A 23,262-nucleotide genomic window follows, 5' to 3' on the forward strand; every position below is an offset into this window, starting at 1 on the left:
TATTGGCAAATAACAAACTGAATTCAGCATTTTATACCCAAATTTGGGTATAAAAGGGGGCTTCATCTCTGAGAAGTCAGAAATGAATTAAGCATAAAACATTTTATTCGGTTCAGGAATGCAAGTAAATAACTATAATTTCTTAATTTTTAATAAATAATAATGTGTTTTACTGTTTTACTGTTTATTTTTGTAAAATAGTCAATTTTGTAATTCAGGGATAACAATAATGATTAGATTTTAGCATTGAAAAATATCATTTTGGTTAAAGAGCTTCTATATGCTGGGGTATTAACCACTACAGAAACATAATTCAGGGCAGCTGTGGCATACTTACAGCTTACACTAGGTGGTGGTCTAATACATTTGTTTTAAGCACTGTACATGGTAAGCGTTATAAAAATGAAAGTGGTCACTTTGCATAGTGCTTTGGTATTTACAGTGTCAGATTCTTTAAAATCTCAACACCTGAAGTAATTAGCAGTTAACTACAAATAGTATAACAAAAAAGTACAAAATTGGGTTTAAAATGTCACAAAATGTTATAGTGATATATAGTCATATTTATTATGATTACATAGTTCACTGCAAACGACATGTTAATGCTTAAAGTGATACAAATTCGTTGTGTTTGTATAATTCATGTACTGGATTTAATAAAAAGCAAAGACTGTGTGAGTCGGACACATTTGAGTGGGTGGACGCTCTTCCGGAAGCTGTCAGCTGTGAAACACCGCATCAACTGAAATGAGTTTTGAGTGGCCCTGGCAGTACAATTTCCCACCGTTTTTTACGTGAGTCAGCTTCCTAGAGACAACATTTGTAGAACATTAATTATTGTTTGTTATTGGCCTGTGTTGTGTCTATTTTAGTCGAACCGAAGCGTGTTGATTTACGAGCTAGCACCATGTTAGCCGGCTAACTGGCTAAACGAAGCAGCTAGGGAAGTGGATTTACACACCTACTGGCTTTCAGAAGTTTGTTTAACAGCTTCATTCGGCTTTATTCAGCGCATGTTGAAGCTGCGCATCGTGCAAAGACACAAGTACATCAACGTTTTACTAATATATGTTGCGGTGTGTAAGATCATTTAGCAATTAATAGTAACAAGTTGTGTTGATAGCCTGTTCTGTCGCATTGTCAGCTAGCATCTACCAAAACAACAATCAACTATTAAACCAGAGTCCCCTCCGGGTTCTGTGATACACAGAGACAAAGAGAAGTATCAAGACAAAGAGAAATATCCCATAGGTGAAAGTGTAGTTTACTCAAAAATAGACACATGAGAGGGTGCAGTTACTAACATCAAACATTAAATAGATAGAACCATGTAAACTATTCTAGACTACAATACTTTGGTGTTAATAATCTAGTAATAGTAGCAGGCCTAGTGTGTATGGAAGTGATGTCTTGCATATTAAAAATGATTCGAGTCCAGTGGACAGGTGGTGTGTAGTTTATACGTGGTATAAATAGAAAATTGTTGTCTGTGTAGTCTATTTTTTTTATAGATTATAGTTTATAGAAAAAAGTGGCTTCAGTCGTATCTCTGTGGTTGGGGTTACTTGATACTTGGCACTTTGGGGATGGATCACTGTGTCAGTTCAAGGATAATAAAGTGACCCACTCAGTATTTCAATAGAAGTGAGATTTTTATATTCTTTGATGTGCAAAACTGTAGAGTGAAGGCAGTATGTGATCAGCACATTGGTCTCTGGTGTAGTGACTATCTAGAAGACTGCAATGCTGAAATTAAACATAGATGTAATAAGCAAATACAAAGAATGTAATCACTTCCTGTCCAGTGAATATTAACTGTGTGTTTTGTGCTTTACACTGGTGACTATTTTAAATTGTAAACCTTTTAAAAGTAAGGTAATATTGAAATGCATGGAAGGGGCTTCCTTAATAGATAGACATTAGTGGCATAGAGGATTAAAACTCATTACCAGAGGACTACAAATTAGCATGACTTAATTCCATTGCAATCCTAAGGTTTAGGCTTAGGAAAAACTGACCAAAATGTACTGTGCTAATCCAATTTAACAATGCACCTCATTGAAATGAAGCTCTATGCCAAAATAATACACGCAATATGGATGATTAAAAGCTGAACACTTGCAGGCAATTAACCTAATTGATATGTTAAATGAAAATTATTTAGAGTCCCAAACAAAAAAAAAAAGGTAAAATAGTTTGTACATAAAACTCTTATAACAGTCACTGCCACAGTCAAAATCTCAGGTTTGGGGAACTTAATTGCACCTATTTTTAGATTTCTTTTGCAGCAAAGAGAGGCATAATTCAGACGAAAATTACAGATATATTCAATCTTGGTGTTTTTGCCCTTTGGTAAATGTACTTTACGCCTTTTGCTCATCTCATTATTGACAGGCTACAGCCCAATGTTGACACTAGACAGAAGCAGCTGGCAGCATGGTGTTCCCTCGCTCTCTCGTACTGCCGGCATCACAAGCTGTACACCCTGGACGTCTTGGAAGCCCAAGAAAGTCCTGTGTTCAACAACAAGAAGATAGAACGTATCCTTCCAGATCACCTGTGATTAAACCAATTTTAGCCATTGTACTGCTTAATCTATTAAATGCCTTTTTAGAAACGCAGCTTTCAAGTCCTTGTTATCTCTCATTGTGTTGACCTAGATTGTTAAATTTAGTTTGTGAGTCAAAGGTTTATAGGTGCACTTTTTAAGATGGGGACATACAATTACACCTCACCCAGAGGATATTGAAGTTGACACACATTTCATGTGGGTTAGTTATTAAATGCTAACTGGTTTCTCACAACACAATTCAATAACTCTTTAACAGAATGTATTGCAGGGCTTTTGTATTTGTAGAGAGAGAAGAGGAGCTCTGAAAGTGAAACCACTGTTTTGTTATCAGCCTTAACTGAATTCTAGGAAAACTCTCGATGGAAGCAATTCAAGTTGTGTTTGAGGAACTGAGAAAAAAAGGTACATTTTATTCTGTCAAGATGTTTGTTCTGTGATGTCCTGTTAGTATTTGTGCCAGTTTTAGATCCACACTCTCGACATTTTCCAGCATAACATATGTGTTGTTTAAGAAGCAAATGTGCATGTGCCCATCTGAGTGTCTAAAGTCAGTGGCTCAGTATTGTAAGGTTACATTTTAAAGCTAGTATTAGCAATCTTTATAATTATATTACTTCATCAATATTACTAATGCTTGTGGAATAAGCAGAGTATAATATATAATACATACTCTGGTTGATACTCACTCAGAAACAAACAAGCAAAACATTTTCCTCAGCAGAGAAGTGTTCACTCATATTACCTGGCAAATCCACCCTTATAATAACAAGGCGCAACTATAAGATGGCCAAAGTATAGACGGGGCTTTTGATTGTTGTGTGAACAGCAGAAGGAAAACAATTGTTGCACCACTGCAAGTACATGATTCAAATGAGCTGTACTTTTTAAGCTCAGGTCTTGAACCGCTATAGTCTCACTGTGCATTTCATTCTTGTGAATTGATAAACTTCATGTTTTAAATTGTTTTGGCTGACCTCAGGCAATCTTGAATGGCTGGACAAAAACAAATCCCGCTGTTTAGTCATGTGGAGACGACCAGAGGAATGGGGCAAGCTAATATATCAGTGGGTGAGTCATCAAGATAAGAAACACTATGTCCTCTCTGTGAAACTGCATTCAAGCAACAAAGAGGAAGAGGTTTGGAGTTCTCATTTCAGAATCTCAATATTTTATTTATTGCCAAGGGGAAATTGGACGCGGTACATTTAATCTTTCAGCATTTTAACACTCGGGGATAAAAACTAGCGAGTGAGATTATCAAAACACAATATTACTTGCAGCAGATAACACATGTAAAATTGAACTTGACATGTAATCATGACAAGAAATACAGTTTTGTATACATACAATGATTTACAGTGTCATTTGGAAAGGAAGGAGGAAATATACAAAGCAAGTGATACTTTGTATTCTGGTTAGAGAAGAAACTCACTGGCCTGCTGTATGTAAACACACATTACCAGGTTACTGCCGTTCATGTAAATGTGTTGTTCGATTACCTAGGTAACCGCTGTGGTGTTTTACAAATGAAGCCCAAAGCAGAATGAAAACCCCTGTTTTAAAATAACCCAACAAAGAGAACCAGGGCCAGTTTGTTGCATACAGCTAGGTGTGGGAATAATATAAACAAAGTCAAGTGAAGTTTGGTTTGTTTTACGACTTAGAAAAAAAAAATACCAAACTTAAAGTGAAGAAAACAGACGAGACAAAAGTCTAATGTTTGTGGCGACAGAGCTGCACGTGTAATAACTTAGTTTTAACAGGAGGTTGTAGGTCAGGAGTGAGCTCACACTCTGTCAGTGGCACAGAGAAACTGCTCTGTTTATTGTAGCATTATAATTGGGACATTGTGGGTTCAAGTCCCTTGTGAGCCACTTAAACTCCCTCTGGATAATCTGTGCAGAAATCTTAAAATTTGGCTGTAGGTGTAAAAAAGGTTTAACTAAGTTTGACATGCCAGACCGTACAGAGTGTGCACCTTCAGAAACAAGGCCATAGAAGCTGTTGGCCAACAAAATATGTGTGTTATTTTTGAAAATTAGTAAGTGTTTGAGAGATAACCACCTCAATCCTATGAAAAAAAAAAAAAGCTAAGAAACCATGACTGTTTTTATGAGTGACCATTATTCTGTTTTCTCACATTATAGATTTCCAAAAATGGGATGGTCAACTCTGTGTTTACCCTGTATGAGTTGATCAATGGTGATGACACGGAGGGTGAAGGTATGATATCATTAAATTACATTACATCACATTTATCAGCATCATTACACTATAACATTTTCATTTTCAATTCTATTGTTTTTACTCTTAGCAACCAAATGACAACTAGATCCCATTTGAAAGCTGTTTTTTTTGCTTGTTTCCTTGTGGTGAAATTACACATTTTCAGTACATTTTCTCAAGTACAGCAATTACACTAAGTTTTTTAAAGATGCTGTGCTTTATTTGTAAAGTAATACAATTTAAAACATTATACAATTATAGCATAGTAGTATTATCCTACAAGAGTCAGAATAATTCTCCTGCGGTTTATTTTACTTTGACAATTTAACTTTTTTATCATTTTCATCATTACATGTTTAGATATTAGAAATATCAAAAAGTATCATGGAACATTTTCCTTGTACCGTCTTACATGACCTTGTTCTGTTTCTCAGAATTCCATGGTCTTGAGGAATGGATGCTTCTGCGCTCGTTGCAAGCTTTACAAACGGAAGGCAAAGCAGAAGTCTTCAGCATGGATGATGGGAAAGGAGTCAAATTCTTCTGAGAAAGTGCTGGAATCACACACACACTCTGTCTGGGAGAATGCCCTTGTACTGTACCTTACAGGCAAATTTTAATATTTAGCCATTTAAGGCTATAAAAGGTTGCACCTCAGTGCCCGGCCTGGAGGATGCTGGTCCAGTAAATGTTGCCTTTTGGTTTGCCCCAATTTCATAGCCTTTACTTCTTGGGAAATATAGCAGTTGAAGTGACATCTTACATCATGTTTGAAGTTGTCACAGGTAACATTTGTTGCCATTTAAACATGCAATGAGTATATCAGGGGACTAAATACTATTATTTCTAAATACTTGGGGAAAACCTTTCCCCAACAACTGTAACTTTACTCTTTATATTTTGTAAATAAAATAGGTTTTATGCCATTTTTTCCCTCATAAATATTTGGTACAATTAGCTCGGTTATTCCTTCTGTTCTGTTCCAACCAGACTCTCAAACACATCCCAGAACACAACACCAGAGGGACTTTTTATTTTGAGAATAAATGCTTCCAGAAGAGGAACACCACCATGGAGACTTAAACCAGTAATCCTGGTTTGATCCAACGGAGTGAAATACTAGTGGACTTCATGTACACATTGCTGTCATTTTATTATTGTGCAGTAACTACTGTGACACTCCTGTTATTCTCTTTCTCTGTATTCAACTTTTTTTCATATCATGTAGGAAAATAAATTAGACATTTGCTAAATGATTTTTTTTTTTCTTTTTCAAATGACTCTTCTGAATGCTCAACATGTCCCATATAACTCTATAGAGTCCTGTCGTCCTTGAATTAACTTTTTTGGTTTGAGGAAAAACATGGTGGGTAATGGTAACCGCGCCCCCACAGTGGGCAGAATGGTGCAGACGTGCAGACTGAAACCACAGTGATGGAGCTGCAAGACTTTTTTTTTGCCTGCAGCTGTACAGTGTGTGTGTGACTGAATCCTGGTCCACTCAAATCATGTGCCACGGCGTCTCAGCCTGTGTTGACGATGACACGAGTGAACCCTGTACCTCCACTGATAAGGCGGCGTGTGACCTTGTATGGGACCGGCGTGGGGCCCCCAGTGTGGTCTGTGCTGGAGATAAAGGTGTCCTGTTTCAGCAGCAACAGGCGGCATAGCTCCCTCTTCAGGTGAAACAAATCCGCGGCGCATCTCTCATCTCCAGCTTATCAAATGAGCACAGATGGACAGAGGCAGTGATGTGGTTGTATCTAAATTCAGGGAAACTCGAGTTGCCTTTAAACACACTGACACGAGGATGTGACGTCCTGTTTTTGCTGCCGCTTTTACGCACAGACTTCCAATGTACTGTACTTTGGCACCAATTCAAGGAAATTGCAAACGCATATGTGCATCCATCCCCTCTGTAACACATACTAATAAAAACACCTTTAATTACAATAATAATAACAATCATCATCATACTAATAATACACCGCTGACATGTCCTAATAAAACATCTTATTAGATTTTGAAATGTGTCCCACATATCATTTTAGACACCACTTTATAAAAAATGAAAGGGAAAAACATTCACCTGAAATGTTGTGGTTTTGCCGAGTATTCGTTTGCAAACACTCCGGTAATTATTACTCCCTTTGGCTCGACCTGGAGGCGCGTCAAAGCCGTGAGGGGCGGAGTTGTGCACTGGGAGCGCACAGGACGCGCTGCCCTCCGCTGCTCTGTTCATATAGGCAGCTCCGTCCTTTCAGCGGAGATTATGGCTGCGGAATTGGTGAGGAGAAGAGAAGAAGAAGAAGAAGAGACGTTATTCCATAGGAGCCCTGCGTCAATGTGCGTTTGTGTGCAACTCCTTTTTACACAGCGGCTGTTATGAGTGAGTATTCTTCCCATTTGTATCCATTTAAATAAACATTTCCAAGGCTGACTACACGGCGCTACAGGTGAAGGCAGCTCAGACATGTTGTTTCAGGCAGTTTCACATACTATGTGTTGTCGTGTATCAGCCTTTGTTGAAAGCCACTGACTTCCCTGACATCATGGAAAAGTAACGGTACTCTACTGTCCCGGTGCCATTTCCACATTTAGGCTCCAGAGACGGGAGGCGTTCAACCTGCAACAATGTCACACGCACAGGTTGAGATACTAGGACGCGGTTTCCCAGGACTCTCCGTGAACATGACCGACGACTGTCTGTCCCGGGTGCCATCCGTGCTGAGGAAGCACGGCTTGGGCGCACGGAGAAACTCTTATGGGCTGCAGAAGATTAGCATGGACATAGATTCGCCTCTGTACAGCGGCGTGCTCTCCAAAGCCTTGTCCTGGTCAGCCGAGAATATCCCAACACTGTGCGAGTCCAGAGCAGAGGATGAAAAAACAGACGAGTCCCCACCGTCCCCGTCCCCAGTTTCCAGCCCGGGGACCAGCTCCAACACACCGCCGAGCAGCCAGGAACCCAGCTCTCTCTCTGGCAACTGGGATCCGGTCCCGAGATCAAGGGAAGCCAGTTCTGACTCTGAAAATGAACTTCAGCATAAACAGCACAAGATCCTGTCTCGGATCAAGTTTGACACCCAGTGGGAGCAGGAAGAGAAGGAAGACGTGGAGACCAAAGCTGTGGCAACCTCACCAGATGGGAGATACCTGAAGTTCAACATAGAGATTGGAAGGGGATCCTTCAAGACGGTCTATAAAGGACTGGACACAGAGACTACAGTGGAGGTGGCGTGGTGTGAGCTACAGGTAAGAGGGACTTTACATTGAAAAATTAAGAAAGTAAAAATGTTATATTGCCAGTTAGGATGGAAAAAGTCTGCAAAGTGGAGCTTTTAAGTGTGACATAAAACCACAAATAGATCACATTTAAATCCTCGCCTGCACACCAAAATTGCAAATTTAAGCAAGGTACTGTAAATAGGTTACTTCCCCTGCTTTCCTATCCCCCTGGGCTCTAACCCCCCCCCCCCCTCTCATCACAGTTGATGTGAAGCAGCTAATTTACTGTGTTTTACTCTTCCTTGACCTTGAGCTATGGGCTGTGTCAGGTGTGTGCATGGTAACCCAGGTTATCCAGTCCAAATGAACCACTCTGCTTGCCATGATCCCCTCTAATCTCTGTTTTCATTACCAACCAAACCAACAGGTCACACCAAGGCTAGTTCTCTTAGAGTCTCTCACATGCAGACTGAGGACAGCCGATGGGCAGCTGTGATGATCTGTCATCAGTATTTGGGTGTGATCTTTTTCAATTGTTGACAAGTCGTTTGTGCCCACGTGTAACTTGCAAACATTAGAAGTAAAACTGTACTACAGGTGTCAGTACTTTTTTTTAAAAATATATAACAGTGTTGGACATGTAGCCAGTAAACAGCCTGACTAACAGCTGCCACCTCTTTTTGATTGCACTGTGGAGGATTTAAAGATTTAAGTCTAAGTCCACCGTTAACATTTGTAGTTGTGTATGTGTGACGTAGAGTGGAATCAGTATCAGGTGACAACCCTTAAAATGAAGACACTGAACTACACACAATCGATTTTATTCTGTTCGTTTCAACCTTTAGGGAAAGAAAAGTTGTTTAAGGAAAGCACCCTCTCCCATGTGCTCGACTGAAAACAAGATGCACAGAGGTCGTCTTTGTCAAAAGTGCCTAAGCACAGACAGTCAGGGATTAGAGTGTGAAGTGAATCCGCCCCCAAGCTCCAGCACTAGCAGGTGGGGTCTACTGCCTCAGGAGACCACCTGTCACTTCGCACAACAGGTGTCCATTTAGTGGAGGTAGGAGCCCAGTCACTCCAGGGCTCTGTGGAAGACACAGGCGTCCCTGTCCCTGTCCCTCTGCCATCACACACCACAGTCGAAAGCTGCTTCACACCCTCGAGACAAAACACACAAGCAGGCGTTCGTCATCGTTTGAGGTTTTGACTTTTATAGTGGTTACCCCTGCTATTGTCAAGGGAAACACATTAACGATGAATGACGCTGCAGCTCTGTGGCTGGGGGACATGTCGGAAACAATGTTCACGTTCAATTTACGTCAGAACTGGGAGTGATGTCACCTCCGAAGACAAAAAAAAAGCCATTGTTAGCAATTCCAGTCAATAACAACGCACTTCATGATGTATTGCAAACACAAACAGCACAGTGTCTATGGATAAAGACTGAACAGTCTTGTTTTTATTATTTATGTGAGTGGCAGCCACCATCTGTCCTGAGGGGGCGTTTCTGTTGAAACGTCCGACAAGGAAGTGGAAAAATTCCGACTTATGACTACATCCGGAACGCACCACAAGCATGCTATTTTATCTCCTCACTTTAGACATGAGCCCAGTTGAGCTCCCCTAATCACTCCTAATAAGCTTAAAGGTGGCCATTGTTGATATGGTTGCTGTTGTGATAAGTTAATCCGAGAGAGACAGACTTGGCGACAGCGGCATCACTGCCCGTCCTCCACATGTGTCCCCGGTTTGCTTCAAAGAACACAAAAGGAGGCTGTTGGTGGCAAAACACAGTCGCTCCTGTAATGTTGTCGGAGCAGCAGTTGAAGGTGCGTCATTGCGAGTCTAGTCGAAATACCGTAAGCCTCTTTGAACTATGTATTACAAAGCCCGTGCTATAATCTGCAGGAAGTTTGGACTTAAAAATCTTGAAGGCACATCTGCACTAATTCTCAGTAATACACTTCATTATTTTTAATAAGTCATAATTACCAATGAGGACATTTTACAGTTCATTACAGGTCAGTATGGGGCGTTGTCCACTAAACAATGCACTTCAATTCTTTCATGAAAGCTGCATGTTGTGATGCTACTGTATATCGGAGTTACGTGATATTTTTGGTACCTAGCACCTGTCCCCCTGAGGGTTTCTTGTCGACGTGCATCACTATTCTGGTAACAGTCATAATAACTCTATGAAACACACACTCATGCAGCTAAAATTAGAGATTGAGTGATCCGCGGTGCTGAAATATTATCAGGCAAAACCAAGCGCCTCACAAATGTACAGTACGCTGGCTGAACGGGGGAATGCAGAAGACACGTTTGCTGTGTGTCGGTAATTAGGCGACAGGAAAGCGACATGTCCCGCTGCTGGACACTCTTCAAATGTGGAAGTGTAGAGCAATAAAAACGTGTGTCTGTAAGTTTACAGCCGCCTGATTCTATTGCTGAAATAAAAAATTCCCAGGCAGTGGCTACCTAGCAACCCCCCACCCAATAGGTCCACAGGTGACTCAGGTGCAAGGGAGGTAACACAGGGTGAGCTTAAAGGCAAACGTGAAGGTGAATAACGCAATAACGCACCCCCCCCTCCATTCATCAGCTCAAAAATAAGAGTTTACAGTCCACTTTATCTCTGCTGCTGTACGTCACAAACCTGCAACAAATATGAAACGTTGGTCGTCACTCCCTGCGTGGACCTGTCCTTCTTTAAAGGGCATTGGTTGCACATTACCCGGGTGGCACTTTCCAACACTTTCCCTCCCCTGCAGCCTGCAGCAGACGGTCAGACAATTTAATAGTCTCATATTTCATTTTTTTTTTTTTCCTCTCTGAAAGCACACACTGCGTCACCATTCTCTACTGCATTTTCCAGCACTTTCACTGTTTATTCAGGCTGTGCTTTTAAACTCCACTGTGTGACTTTGAAATATTAACACATTAGGCCTATCAGCTCCACACAGCTCTGTCTGTGTCTGTCAGTGTCGGAGCTCGTGTCGCCTGGCGACATCCCCTGTGCTGCACGCAGGAAGTGACAGCAACTTTCAAATACGAGCTGAGAGACAGTTTTCTGCTGAGTAAGAGGACTCCGTGTGTGGTCATGGTTTTTTCTACGCAGTCACAATTTGTTTTTCAAACATTTTCTTAAGCTAATGAGGACTTTTTTTTTTTTTAAATTGTGGTTAGCCTATCCTGAAATCATCCCCCCAGTACACTTTGTCTCCTGGTGATACTGCACGCTGAGTTGGCTGTTAATACTCATTCCAATATAGGTTTTGTTTTAGGCTGTTGACTGGTAATAAAAAAGTGCAAGCATTCTATTTTGCCCCACTACTCGTAAAGCTCACTTCATTGTCTCTCTGTCCATTTTTGAAATGTCTATAATTCTATAATTCTATTCCCATATAATAATATTTCTATTCTATAATTTTGTCCCTATTTTTTTAATTGATGCTGTTCTATGTTTTACTTTGTTTTTTTTTTATTTTTTACTACCAAAACTAATGATAACTAAATAATGTGGAGTTGAACCAACTTGTGATAACACTTTCCTTTGATTAAGACAAAGCACATATAAGAATATGAAGTGCAGTCTTTATCTGTTTGGGTTAGATAAAATAAACAGAAGCCATTACTGCTAAGAAACAGGAAGTGGAAAACAGACGTTATCTGAGGACTAAAGCGAGAAGAAAGGAGATGTGTGTTGTGTTCGTGAAAGATTTACTTCATCCATTTTGTTGTGAGATTTAAAGCCACGACTGTAGCAGGGACAATGGGCTCACGTGGTCTAGAGTTGGAAGCTGAAGTGTTTACACTTTAACTCAGAGTTATAAGCTCATATAATAGCAGCAGGTCAAATTAAATCTGTAAAACTTAATTAACGCCTTGTGCACCATTTGTATTTAGAGTTACGAGTTAAAACAGCAAAGAATTAACCCGGTTTGGCACCGGTCCTAGATTTCTGTTGCCTGCATGGGCCTCATTGAAGCCGGGCTGTGTAACTTTTATCTGAATGTGGCTAGTGTTCAGTGACATAACGCGAGCTGTGGGCTTCCTATCAGCTCTGCCGTAGCCAACATCAACACTGTCTTTACTCGGAGGGCCCATGCTGAAGCCAGATTCAGCTTATCAGAGCCAGCCAATGTTCTCCGAGGAGAACGTGAAGGGGGCCCACCACGATAGCCTGCACTTACATACGGCAGCACGTCACTTTGACGCGAGGGCCGCTTGTTTTGTTTTCTCAATAAAAACTCCGTTCTGTTCTAAATGTGCAATCATTTTGGTGATTGCCGTGCTCGATGCAGCTTGTCTGTGTCACGCAGCATGCCCTCTGCGCTGATAACTGTGTCACATTGGCTGTTGTTGATAGTGTAAGTCTCTTTTTTAGAGTGGATACTGAAGGTACAGTTCAAACTGAGGGAGCATGGTGGCTTTGTGCTCAGCGGCCTCAGGGCACTTTAGGTGTGTTTGAATGTTACTAATGGAAACTCAAGTGCTTGAACATGACTGTGTGTGTGTGTGTTTTTTTATACACGTCTTAGCTACACATCTAAATGACACTTTATACCGTGATAAGAAGGTCCAAAAAAATAGAAGGATAGATGGGAAAATAATCCAACACAAAGAACCGACCAATTTAGAATGAATAAAAATACAAGAAACAAGTTAAGTAAAACAATTATTTGAAGTGAATGAACTCACAATGGCTTGAGTGAAGTTGTTTGAGTTAAATTCGTGAAAGTGTAAGCATGATAAGCTTACTTTAGTAGATAAATAGTAGTAGATAAGATTATGGCCAAGCACCATAGAAACACAGTAATAAGAACTTTCTGTGTCTGCGTGTGTGTGTTTAACGCTAAGTTAAAATATTAAATATGTTAAGACATCATTGCCAGAAAATTATGATAACCCTTCTAATTATAATAGTAAAGTAAATAATTAGGAGAATTGAGTTGCATGTTCTGTCAGACAGCGACTTGGAACACTGTGTGGGAAGAAAAAGTGATTATAAAGCGGCTTTAGTGCTTTTTAAATTTTAAAAAGTCTGTTAGTGGCAATTATGTACTAGAGGTTTCAATGTGCAGTGTAGGTCAGTTTTAAAGATTTTCTTCTTTCAGTTACAGCATTTTATACAGTCTCTAGTTATACTTTACTTTAAACTTTATATACTTTTAATGTTTCTTTTTTCTTTTTTTATTCCTTTTTTACTTTTAATGTTTCTAAGGCAGATATGTTTTAATTTATGTCACAATAAAGTATTTTTTAATCCATTTTTTTTAAAAACACATATTTTTCCTCTCATTTTCTGTTTTTCTTGTTTGAGTTTGTGTTATATTCTGGGTGGTGACGCATTTCTCTTCTGCTGGATGGATTTTGTCCTCAACCCTTTGTAACATCAGCTCTGATGTCTTGGTTTTGCCCCATGAAACTGATTCCTCACACACACAGTTCAGTGTGATCATGATCATCACACTATGTTGTAAGAACTCACTGTTGTGTGTGAATGATCTGTTTATCCATACCGTGGCATTAGGATATAAATGTCGTGGTATTTATTCTGTATTTTTCTTCTTCTGTGGAAATAACTAGAGTTATTTAGTTACTTATTTAGAGTTATTTAAGTTTTTCAACTAATTGCCCAAGAATTTAACCTCTAGCTTGACCAAAGACCATCTGCCATACATCTTTATCATGACTGTTAACTTTTATATGGACAAAAATCATCACACAGTGCACAGCAGCCGTTTGGTGGAACATCCGTCTTTGTTTTTACCTCAGTTCTTAGTATTGACACTGTCACTGTATAGGCGTTTCTTTAGGGGTGAAACATGTGGTCACCTTGCAGCTTGGGCCCTGCTTCCTGAACAAACCAAAGACCTCAAGTTTTAATAGCTGTTAGGGCTCTGAGGCCATAGTTGGGAAGGGAAAAGGCTGCTCCACGGGTAACCTGTGGTCTTTTCTGAACTGACCGTGTGTGCTGACACTGTGCAGGACGGAGGCGTCTGCACGGTGCACGGTGCCATGTGAGCTCTGGGATGAATTGGCCATTGGTGTACAGTAATGACTGTACCTGTTTGTGGTCTGGCACCTTGCAATACCCATCAGCAAACACTGTAATGTGTTTTCTCAGTCAACAGAAAACATTTGTCATTTGTGCTCTGGCGAGATTTGAAACTGTGCTCTCTTAGTTCACATTTATCACGGCGCTCTGCAGGTTTTCTAAAGTGCTCACATTCATTTCTCTCCATGTATTTGTCATTTTTGATTCTTGAGTTGAGCGGTGGAGGGGGAATAAGATTCATAAATCTTTCATGCTGTTGCCTTCCTGTGACGTGGGCACCTCTTGCGCACACCATCACTTTGCACACTATATCTACGAGTGGTACTTGATATAGCATGTCCTTGTTTGTCAGTGTAACCCTGCGCCGCTGCTGCTGCTGCTGCTGCTCTGTACCTGCAACCAGAGCCAGAGTGGAGTAAATAAACTAGACACAAACTGTTCAGTAACACATGGTTCATGTTTCATCTCCCTTAAGTGTTTTCACTTTGACTATTACAAGAAAAAGTCTTTATTTGATCCTGAAGTGAATACGGGAATGTTGGAATACTTTACAGATATTTGGAATTTCAAGTGATGTTCAAGGGGGTTTTATCAGCTTTTGACTTCATAAGAAAGTAATATCAAAGAAGGCCAGGGTGCTCTGAGATAAAAGCACCCTTTCTAGGAGCCTGGGGTTATAATACATTCACCAGGCTCTAATGGTCAAGGTCAATTGTTTATTAGATGAACAACTGCAGACTCGACTGAATTATCACATGATGGAGATGTTAGGTATTCAATTTCTAAACATGCACCGAAACATTTTCCTTCCCGTGTTTGTTGAAAAAGTGTTTCACGTCACAGTGGTGGAGTGGACTTAAGTGCACCATTAAAAGGTCCGCGAGCTAATACTCACACAGTTCAAAGATCTAAAGACGTTTCCCCGGGGCCATAATTTTGAAACCCTTTCAGATATGTATGGTCATGAACTTGTCGCAGCTTGTTGTCTGTTTCACAGCAGCCTGGTGGATAATTATCGTAAACATTGCAAAGCATTCGGGCATCGGTTCATTCCTTGGAGTCAGACTGAGAGCTTGATGATTCCAACCCGAAATCTATTGTTCTACACGGCGACCATTAAAACTCTTAAGTTATAGAGGTAATTGCCAAATGACAGGTGGATGACAGCATCTATTTTATCTTCACATCACAAAATCAATTTATGTCCCTCTATGAGCATCAGTGTGTTTTTGTACCAACCTTCAGAATTCAGCAGCAGATAAATCTTCCTTACTTTATTGCTCACTTAATGTGCCCACCCGAAGGCACAAATGCGACATCTTAACAAAGAAACGTGGACATTCTCATACTTGAAATTGTTTATGGTCAAATATGTCTGACCTTTTCACCTCGGATAGCAATAACCGATCACAGATCTCCTTGTTGTTTTTGGTTGCCACAGCTGTGCGGCCGGTCGAGCCAGCACTAAGAGCCCACAGGTCCCTCACGTCCAATCTACAGTTTTCAATACTGTCCCTCACTGTGCAGTGGGAGGAGCCGCTGAACATATGCTTATTTATGGATGTGCACGAAACCTCATGTGACACATGACATGTTTATTGAATTCTCACACAGCTGCTCCGGTAAGCAGGCTTCTCTAATCCTTTGGCTGTACACAAGGCTGCAACCTCAGCTTTACAAAGTCAGTCTAACATAGATAGTATCATCAATAGTGTTGCCTCGGTCGTCCTATTTTGTACGATTGCATAACCGCGTTACAGTTGATTGTTTGGCTATGCTGCAACATGTGCTCTCTGCTGTTCCTCCTCGAGTCATTGTGTTGACCTCGTTCACATTTCTTCATTAAAAAAAACAAAAAAAAACAACAACTCTCGCCGGCCACGGGCTCCAAGTGTCTTGTGCTCTTTCACTGGTTCACCGGCTTTGTTAGAGAGGACAAAGTGTTTGTTCCATTCTCACTCTTATCCGCAAATGCCATAACACTGAGAACAGCTAATATATTCTCCCCTCCAGCAGTTGGAAAGCTTCCTCCTCCCTCCCTCTTGCAGGGTTTACTTGACCAGAGTAAAGGAGGAATGTCCTCATGACGTCGCAGGTGCCACCGGTCAATCACATCTTCTCATTGTTGCTATACACACCATTGAAGTTGAGTGTTAAAGCAGCATTACTAATAAGTAATGTCCCTTCGCATAGATTCAGATATTCAATGTACTGACGTTTCAGTACCGTGCTCGTCACAAGCAGTTATTCTATTTTATTGCCACATAATCACAAGCTCTCATTTAAAGAGTGCATCAAAAGGCAGTGACACAAAGCATACAGCGTAGGGAAAATAGTTAAATAAGACGCATCAGAATGTACTCAGTTACAGTTTGTATATCTCAAAGCGGAGTTTTTAAAAGGCAAGAGTATTACAAGAAGAGTCTTCAATATCGGGGCAGCGCTGTTTATAGAAGATGAGGTTTTAGTGTGTGACTAAAAGCAAACAGCGGACAGGGCAAGAGAAGTTAAGTATAACAAAGTAAACAGACTAAAGATACAAGGTCTTCCAGCTCTCAAACAACACTCTTCAGAGGACAGGCTTTTACTTGTGCACTCGCAGACCAATAAATAGGCCGGTATTAGGTTAAAGCATATATACATACAAGGAATCGGTGTAAATATCAGCCAATTAATTGCCGTGCAAATTTACGGTTTATGTGACATAAACAAACCTAAGAGCGCTGTATTAAGATTGATTGTGGACATTAAGTATAGATAGATTTTAGTATGACATCCAGCACTGGTCATTGTGCTCTGAACTGTTTTCCTGTTTAGGCAACACTGGCCTGACACTCCACGCTCCACTGTTGAAATGCTACACATCAGGGATAGTGTAATTCTACATCGAGGTCTCTTTTACTCGTGCAGCTAATTAGCCGGGCGCCGCGCCACGTTAGGTCAGGTTCTCAGAGGGAGAGCAGCAGTCAGTGGCTGGTTTCAATCCTCAATCCTTATGAGATTAATGGCTAACCTCCCTCTGCCCGCTCCATTTACAGAACATGTCGGGCCGTTCCTTGGAAAGACTACAGTGCCGCCTCAGTGCCGACCGGCCCACATCTAAATGCAACACTGTACCAGTGAAGGAGTGTTTGTGAGTGTTTGTACAGAGTGTGTGTCAGTCAAGCCCGGTATATCAGTCTTAGACTCGACAGGTCAGGACTATTTTTTTCTTTCTTTCTTCTCCCTGCGTTGCCTTTGACCTCAATCCCAGAGCTTGGCGAGTCAGTTGCCAGCACCTCTGATGGACAGTGGTTTGGTAATCCTGAAGCTGAGCAGGTTCCTGCCTGCTGCATACTTTCTGTGCTCTGGTCTTTGTCAGCAGTGCTCTTGACTGTCAGCATCGCAACTCTAGCGCACATACATTATGGCCTGTTAGCAGTACTTTAAGTCATAATTGAATAACAGGGAAGAAGAAGAAGATGTGAGTGACCTGTGACCCTTTTAGTGTTTTACTGAGGTCAGGGTAGACTTGAAAGTATTGCACTTGCCTTTGAGCAACTGGATTATGCTTAAGATGAACATAGGAGCACCTAAAAACAGCCAATCTTAAAGATGCAGTGCGTGACTTTTGGCGGTTTATTTTGCTGTTGCCGTTGTTATTCAGCTTAAAATGAAGCAACGTCATTAATATGCTGCGTCCTTCAAACTCAGGCTCTGGAATGCTAAGCAATACTATGTGACCTGCCTGAGGGAGCGTTTATGTATATGCAGTGGCAGCACGCGGGCGGGCGGGCGTGCGGTGACAAGAAGTGTTTATCCCTCAAAACTGCTGAAAGACCCGTTTTGTTTTGGTTTGTTTGTTGTTGTTTTTGGAGCAGTGGGTGCTTTTTTTGTGTGTTTTCAGTCATATGCCAGCCTGTTTCCAGTTTTCACGTTATTGTTGTTGCCTCCGTCTGTCTCGAAGTGAAACTTATCACTTCCTGTGGGTGAATGTCACCGGGCAACACAGTCTACAGTAAACGCCGCTATACTTAGAACCACAGGGAGCTGTGTGGAGTTGATTGCATTGTGTGAGCTCATTTGACAATGGTTTGAATATAAGAGACATTTTATATAAATATATATATATACATATATATGTATATATATATACATATATATGTATATATATATATATATATATATATATATATATATATATATATATGTATATACTGTATTTCAAAGTTACACTCTACATTTTTAATTGACCTTTACTAACATTTTGGAAAAGTAGTTTGAACCCTGACAATTTAAGTCCAGTTTAATACCATAAAATACATAAACAATTCAAATAATAATATGTGAACAATAGAGACTCATACAAAAATACACCAGCTGATGCAGTAGAGGAGTGCCGTAGTTGTATTCGTGACCTTTAACCCCTGACATTGGCCACCTGACATCTCTGCAGTGCTGTTAGCAGACTGTTGACGGCACAAGTCACTCGACACATCCAAATCCCAACGCATACAAGTGGATTCAACTGTGATGACAAAGTCTAATCCTCTGTCCCTTTCAGATTATGAGAAACAATTCAAAACACATTGATGAGCAACGTTTAGACTGGGTGTCATGTTGAGATATATATATGTAATGGGTTTAAAAAAAAGAGCAACATATGTTCTTTCCAGTTAACATTGAATGACTCAACTTTTCAGCACTATACTTAAAATGATTGTGAACGCAGTCCCCAGTCTTCAAGAGAAGAATATGAACATCTGCTTCTAACCCTTAACACACTTCCTTGTAGGCAATGAGTACGATGACTGAATTCCCTTATTTCCCTTGGCCTACTTTTCCCTGTGCAGATTCCTACAGATACCGCAGCCACTCCACACTCACTCCCTGGATGCTCCCCAAATCCTGGCCAGACTGTCTGAGTGTAACATCAGTGCAGTTCCGTTCCTGTACGAAGCCGCAGTGTAAACCACCTGGTTTGGTGTAATTGTTGGCTGACATGTCGTGATCATGTCCCGGTCGTCATAATATGGGTGTTGACAGTGGCTTCTACACCATCTACACTGTTTATGTAACTTCAGTTTGGCACAGAGCCCAAATATACCCCCCACCTTCCCCCCAACTCAACACACATGTACACATACACCTCTCCGTGACTAAGAATAAACCATCCGGCTGGAAGAGGCAACATTATTAGACAACATTCGCACACTGATCTGATGAATATACCAATGTGTTTTGTTTGTTTTTGTGCCTCACTTTCTCCAGTGTTGTTTTTTTTAACCTTGTTCGTCCAAGAAGGCAGAAGCAAGAGAGAGGTGGTTGGCAGATAGTTAGATAGATACTCTACTGTTTACTAAGGGTGGGTCAGAATATCGATTTGGTGATAATGCCGTCGTCCTTCCTCGTGCAAATACGATTATCGATACGCCAGGGTAAATATTGATCTTTTAGTTCATAAATCAAGATGCTGCAAAGTAAACACTCCCTGACTTTTTCACTTTGGTAGAAGTTACCTGGCCTTTGGCGAGCTTAGGGAGTTTAGAGCGGGATAGTGGCGGAGAAAACTGCCTTAAATATGTTCAATACATAGCCTTTATGCACTTTGTTGTCTTTGTTGTTAATAAATCGAGAAATCCTGCACTTTTAACTTTTCACGGACATTTAGTTTTCTTCACTTAAGACAGATATCGTGATCGCTATATGACTGTCTTGCAGAATATTACATGTCACAGAATCGTTGCATCGTGATATTATTGGGATTGTGGACCATGTGAGGTAACCTGTGATTCCCAGCCCTGCTCTTCACATATTATTTTTTAACATAAGACAAACACGGCGGCCTCTAACTGAATATCATTAAGTCTAATTTAAGTATAAGTGTCTGTAATAATGAAGGAAATAATCATAGGGCTGCAATGAACAGTGATGTTGATAATTGATTCATCTGTCAGTTATTTCGTGGCTGTTATGCAAACCTTGAAATGATTACGTTCTCCAGTGTCTCCAGTTTTAGTGGAGTCTTTGTTATATGGAGCAAAAGAAACCAGGAAATATTCACATTTAAGAGGCTGAAAAAACAGAGAGCTTGGTTAAATTACTAAAAACAACAACACTCAACCCGATTAATCAATTATCAAGTAGTTAATTCATTTAGTAATCAGTTAAGTATTAAATGTATTATGTTTTTCTAAATTATTACTGACCTGCATGGAGAACAAACCCATCCAGTCTTTTCATTTCTGTTTTTAGTCACAGCAAAACTCTTTATTTACTGGGAGGAGGCTTCGTTAATGTTAAATTACCCTAATTAAGTCAAATTAGCGTTTTAGAGGGTTGAACCAAGGACATGTTTACGATTAGTCACATGAAATAATCACACCAGTTTGTGAGACAGCTCACATTTCATGAATAGCACTTTTCAGTGTGTGCACAGCAGGAATTCTTTTTTTTTGCTTCTCCCTAGAATCCCTGCGTTTAGCATCCTTGAATTGTGCAACCATTCCCCCCCCCCCCCCCCGCATGCTAGGCTGTAGTAAATCCTGTGGTTTTGGAAGTGGCGGGGTTTCCAAGGGGGGCTCTGCTGCACACCATGGCTAATGAGCGTGCCGCTGACTCCGCGCAGCACAATCCGGCAACAGCCATCATCTGTCTGCGCGAGTGACTATCCACAGGAGACACAGCTCGCTACACAGGGGTCTTATGTTATCACACTTAGATAATAACCAGATGTACATCACACCATAAACCCACTGACTCACTCACCCTGGCTATCTCTAAACTGCACACGCATATAGTGCACGCACTCTTAAGATTCACACCCTGGTTTTTGTCATATTGCATGTATCTGTGTATATTTACACAGGCGGCTGTGAACCTCGACATCTAGATAATGATGTACTTTGGGCCTCCTCAAAGCTTAATTGTATGCAGGATGATTGAATTACAACTGACCTACTCCAGAGGACACATGTCCGTATGTATGATCGTAGCTCAGTAGTAAACGATTTCAGACAGCTCTTACATATATGAGGAATAAGCTGCAGCCTGTGCCGTTGCTATCGACACAGATGCAAACCACTCACTCAGAAGTCACCTCTGTTTCTTGCCTTCGAGCTCGGGGGGCCCTCGTGTTTCAGTCTTCAGGTGCAAAGTGGCAGGTCTGACATGTGACTGACGCAGGTAAAAGGGGCCTTTGGTGGGTGTGACTCAAGACATCGTGGGTCCTCAGACAGTCTGCCTCCAGCAACCCACTAACTTATTCTAGGAAAAGCAGAGAGGTAGGGGAAAGTGCAGCGGACATGTTGATTGTAAGCATAAACACATGCGGAGCGTTTTTCCCAGAATTCCACCTCAATGCAGGATTCATGGTTCCTCAAGTCTCCCCGGAGTTTTCCACCAACCACACACCGCAAACCGAGTTACTCCAGCAACAGTAAAATTGGCCCATTCATCCCAGAGGAAGCACAAAAATGTCTTTGTTCATCGGGCATGATTGCAGTGTTTGGTTCAGGTTTACATGGATTTTTGGAAACCTCCCCCCCCCCCCCTTCAAGTTAGAGCTTCCCTTATTGGAAAAGTGAGCATGATTATGTAACAGCGGGGTCGCCCAGATGGATGAACCTGTGGTTTTCAGTCCTGGAGCAAGCTCATTAGTTAAAGTAACAGTGATTTATCAAAATTGGTTCCGTATTTACTGTTATCAACTTACGTAACCAGAGGACCAGTGTTGAACCTTCATGGCGCTGCTACTTACCTGTCAACACAACTGCATTATAAATAGTTTACTGAACAACCTTCACACCGCAGTTTATTTAAAATCTGGATGACCATGCCACAGGATACAGTTTATTCTTTGTTTGTGCAATTATCTATTATTTATTTATGTGAACTATAGCAGTCGGCATTGCCACATGCACTTTTATCCACATTTGGGTTATCCCAGTGTTACTTTTTTTTAAATGTAAACAACATCTCGTGGTTCCAGAAAATACCAGGTGATGTAATGCTTTGGTTTAATGTGACGTGATTGTATGTTAACCGGTCGTCTAGATTTCGATCAGAGCTTTCATGTCGACTGAGTGTAACGTTTTTGAGGGAAAAACTAACCAAACAAATACTTGTTAACCATGACTGCTCAGGCAACTCAGTCAATAAAGAAACAACAGGGCTTTACATGGGAACACTATGATAAGAAACCCCCGATACTATATCACAATCGCATATAAAGTGTGCATACAGATTGCAGAATTAACAGGTTTGTCTCTGTTCTAGTGCACGGTGAAAAATGTGTTCTTACAGTGCACGTAAACACACACGTTATGTCCTCTGCAGACCCGTAAACTGACCAAGGCGGAGCGACAGCGCTTCAGCGAGGAAGTGGACATGCTGAAGGGCCTGCAGCACCCGAACATCGTCCGTTTCCATGACTCCTGGAAGTCAACAATGAAGGGCCACAAGTGCATCATTCTGGTGACTGAACTCATGACGTCAGGCACGCTCAAAACGTGAGTTTTGTCAAAGTCTCTGCGTTACGTTTGACAGCTTGTCTTTTGTTTTTTATATGATGCGATAAGAAAATGAAACCAGGCCACTTTAAAACTTCCTCTGCGCTGTCAAAATAAAGAGATGGATTATTCGGTCCAAAAGAAAAGCTTCCTCCTGTGCTTTATTTTGCTATGTTTAGAGTGGGATTGTTTAAACGTATCTTCCTTTTTTTTTCTTCTTAGGTACTTGAAAAGGTTTAAGGAGATGAAGCTGAAGCTGTTGCAGCGCTGGAGTCGCCAGATCCTCAAAGGGCTTCACTTTCTGCACACGCGCACTCCTCCCATCATCCACCGTGACCTCAAGTGTGACAACATCTTCATCACTGGCCCAACCGGATCTGTCAAGATAGGGGATCTGGGGCTGGCCACTCTCAAAAGTGCCTCTTTTGCTAAAAGTGTCATTGGTAAGTATTCATTTAGGTCTGTGTGTGAGGCTTTATCTTGTTTACCCTGCACTTAGAGCATATTTGAGACACTGTCTGGAACAAAATGTCTAAATTCAGACCCTTTACAGCTAAAACATCACTGGAAATGGACCAAAACATGCACATTTTTGAAGGCTTCTTCATTTTGACAAGTCAATACAAGGATTTTCATGAAAAGGAGGTAGTGTCAGTGTCCAGTTGTGAAGACTTGTTGGTACT

The 23,262-nt window shown here is 40.9% G+C and overlaps 2 protein-coding genes across 3 annotated transcripts in view; both read left to right on the forward strand.

Annotated features, from left to right (window-relative positions):
* Window positions 1-673: 673 nt before the first annotated feature.
* On the forward strand, window positions 674-6,054 carry vps25 (vacuolar protein sorting 25 homolog). Its single transcript, XM_058620593.1, has 6 exons — window positions 674-794; window positions 2,395-2,540; window positions 2,921-2,974; window positions 3,552-3,640; window positions 4,720-4,795; window positions 5,233-6,054. The coding sequence occupies exons 1-6, from the start codon at window positions 748-750 to the stop codon at window positions 5,343-5,345; spliced, it is 525 nt and encodes a 174-aa protein (XP_058476576.1). The 5' UTR covers window positions 674-747; the 3' UTR covers window positions 5,346-6,054.
* Window positions 6,055-7,053: 999 nt separating this feature from the next.
* The window catches only part of wnk4a (WNK lysine deficient protein kinase 4a), a 34,533-nt gene continuing 18,324 nt past the window's right edge, over window positions 7,054-23,262 (forward strand). For both annotated transcript variants that reach the window (XM_058620590.1, XM_058620591.1), the window contains exons 1-4: window positions 7,054-7,187; window positions 7,400-8,053; window positions 22,407-22,579; window positions 22,802-23,022. In XM_058620590.1, coding sequence (XP_058476573.1) covers window positions 7,433-8,053; window positions 22,407-22,579; window positions 22,802-23,022 — 1,015 coding nt within the window. In that variant the 5' untranslated portion in view covers window positions 7,054-7,187; window positions 7,400-7,432. The remainder of the gene's footprint in view (window positions 7,188-7,399; window positions 8,054-22,406; window positions 22,580-22,801; window positions 23,023-23,262) is intronic.

This window comes from Solea solea, chromosome 21 (genome assembly GCF_958295425.1).
Source record: "Solea solea chromosome 21, fSolSol10.1, whole genome shotgun sequence".
Taxonomy (NCBI): domain Eukaryota; kingdom Metazoa; phylum Chordata; class Actinopteri; order Pleuronectiformes; family Soleidae; genus Solea; species Solea solea.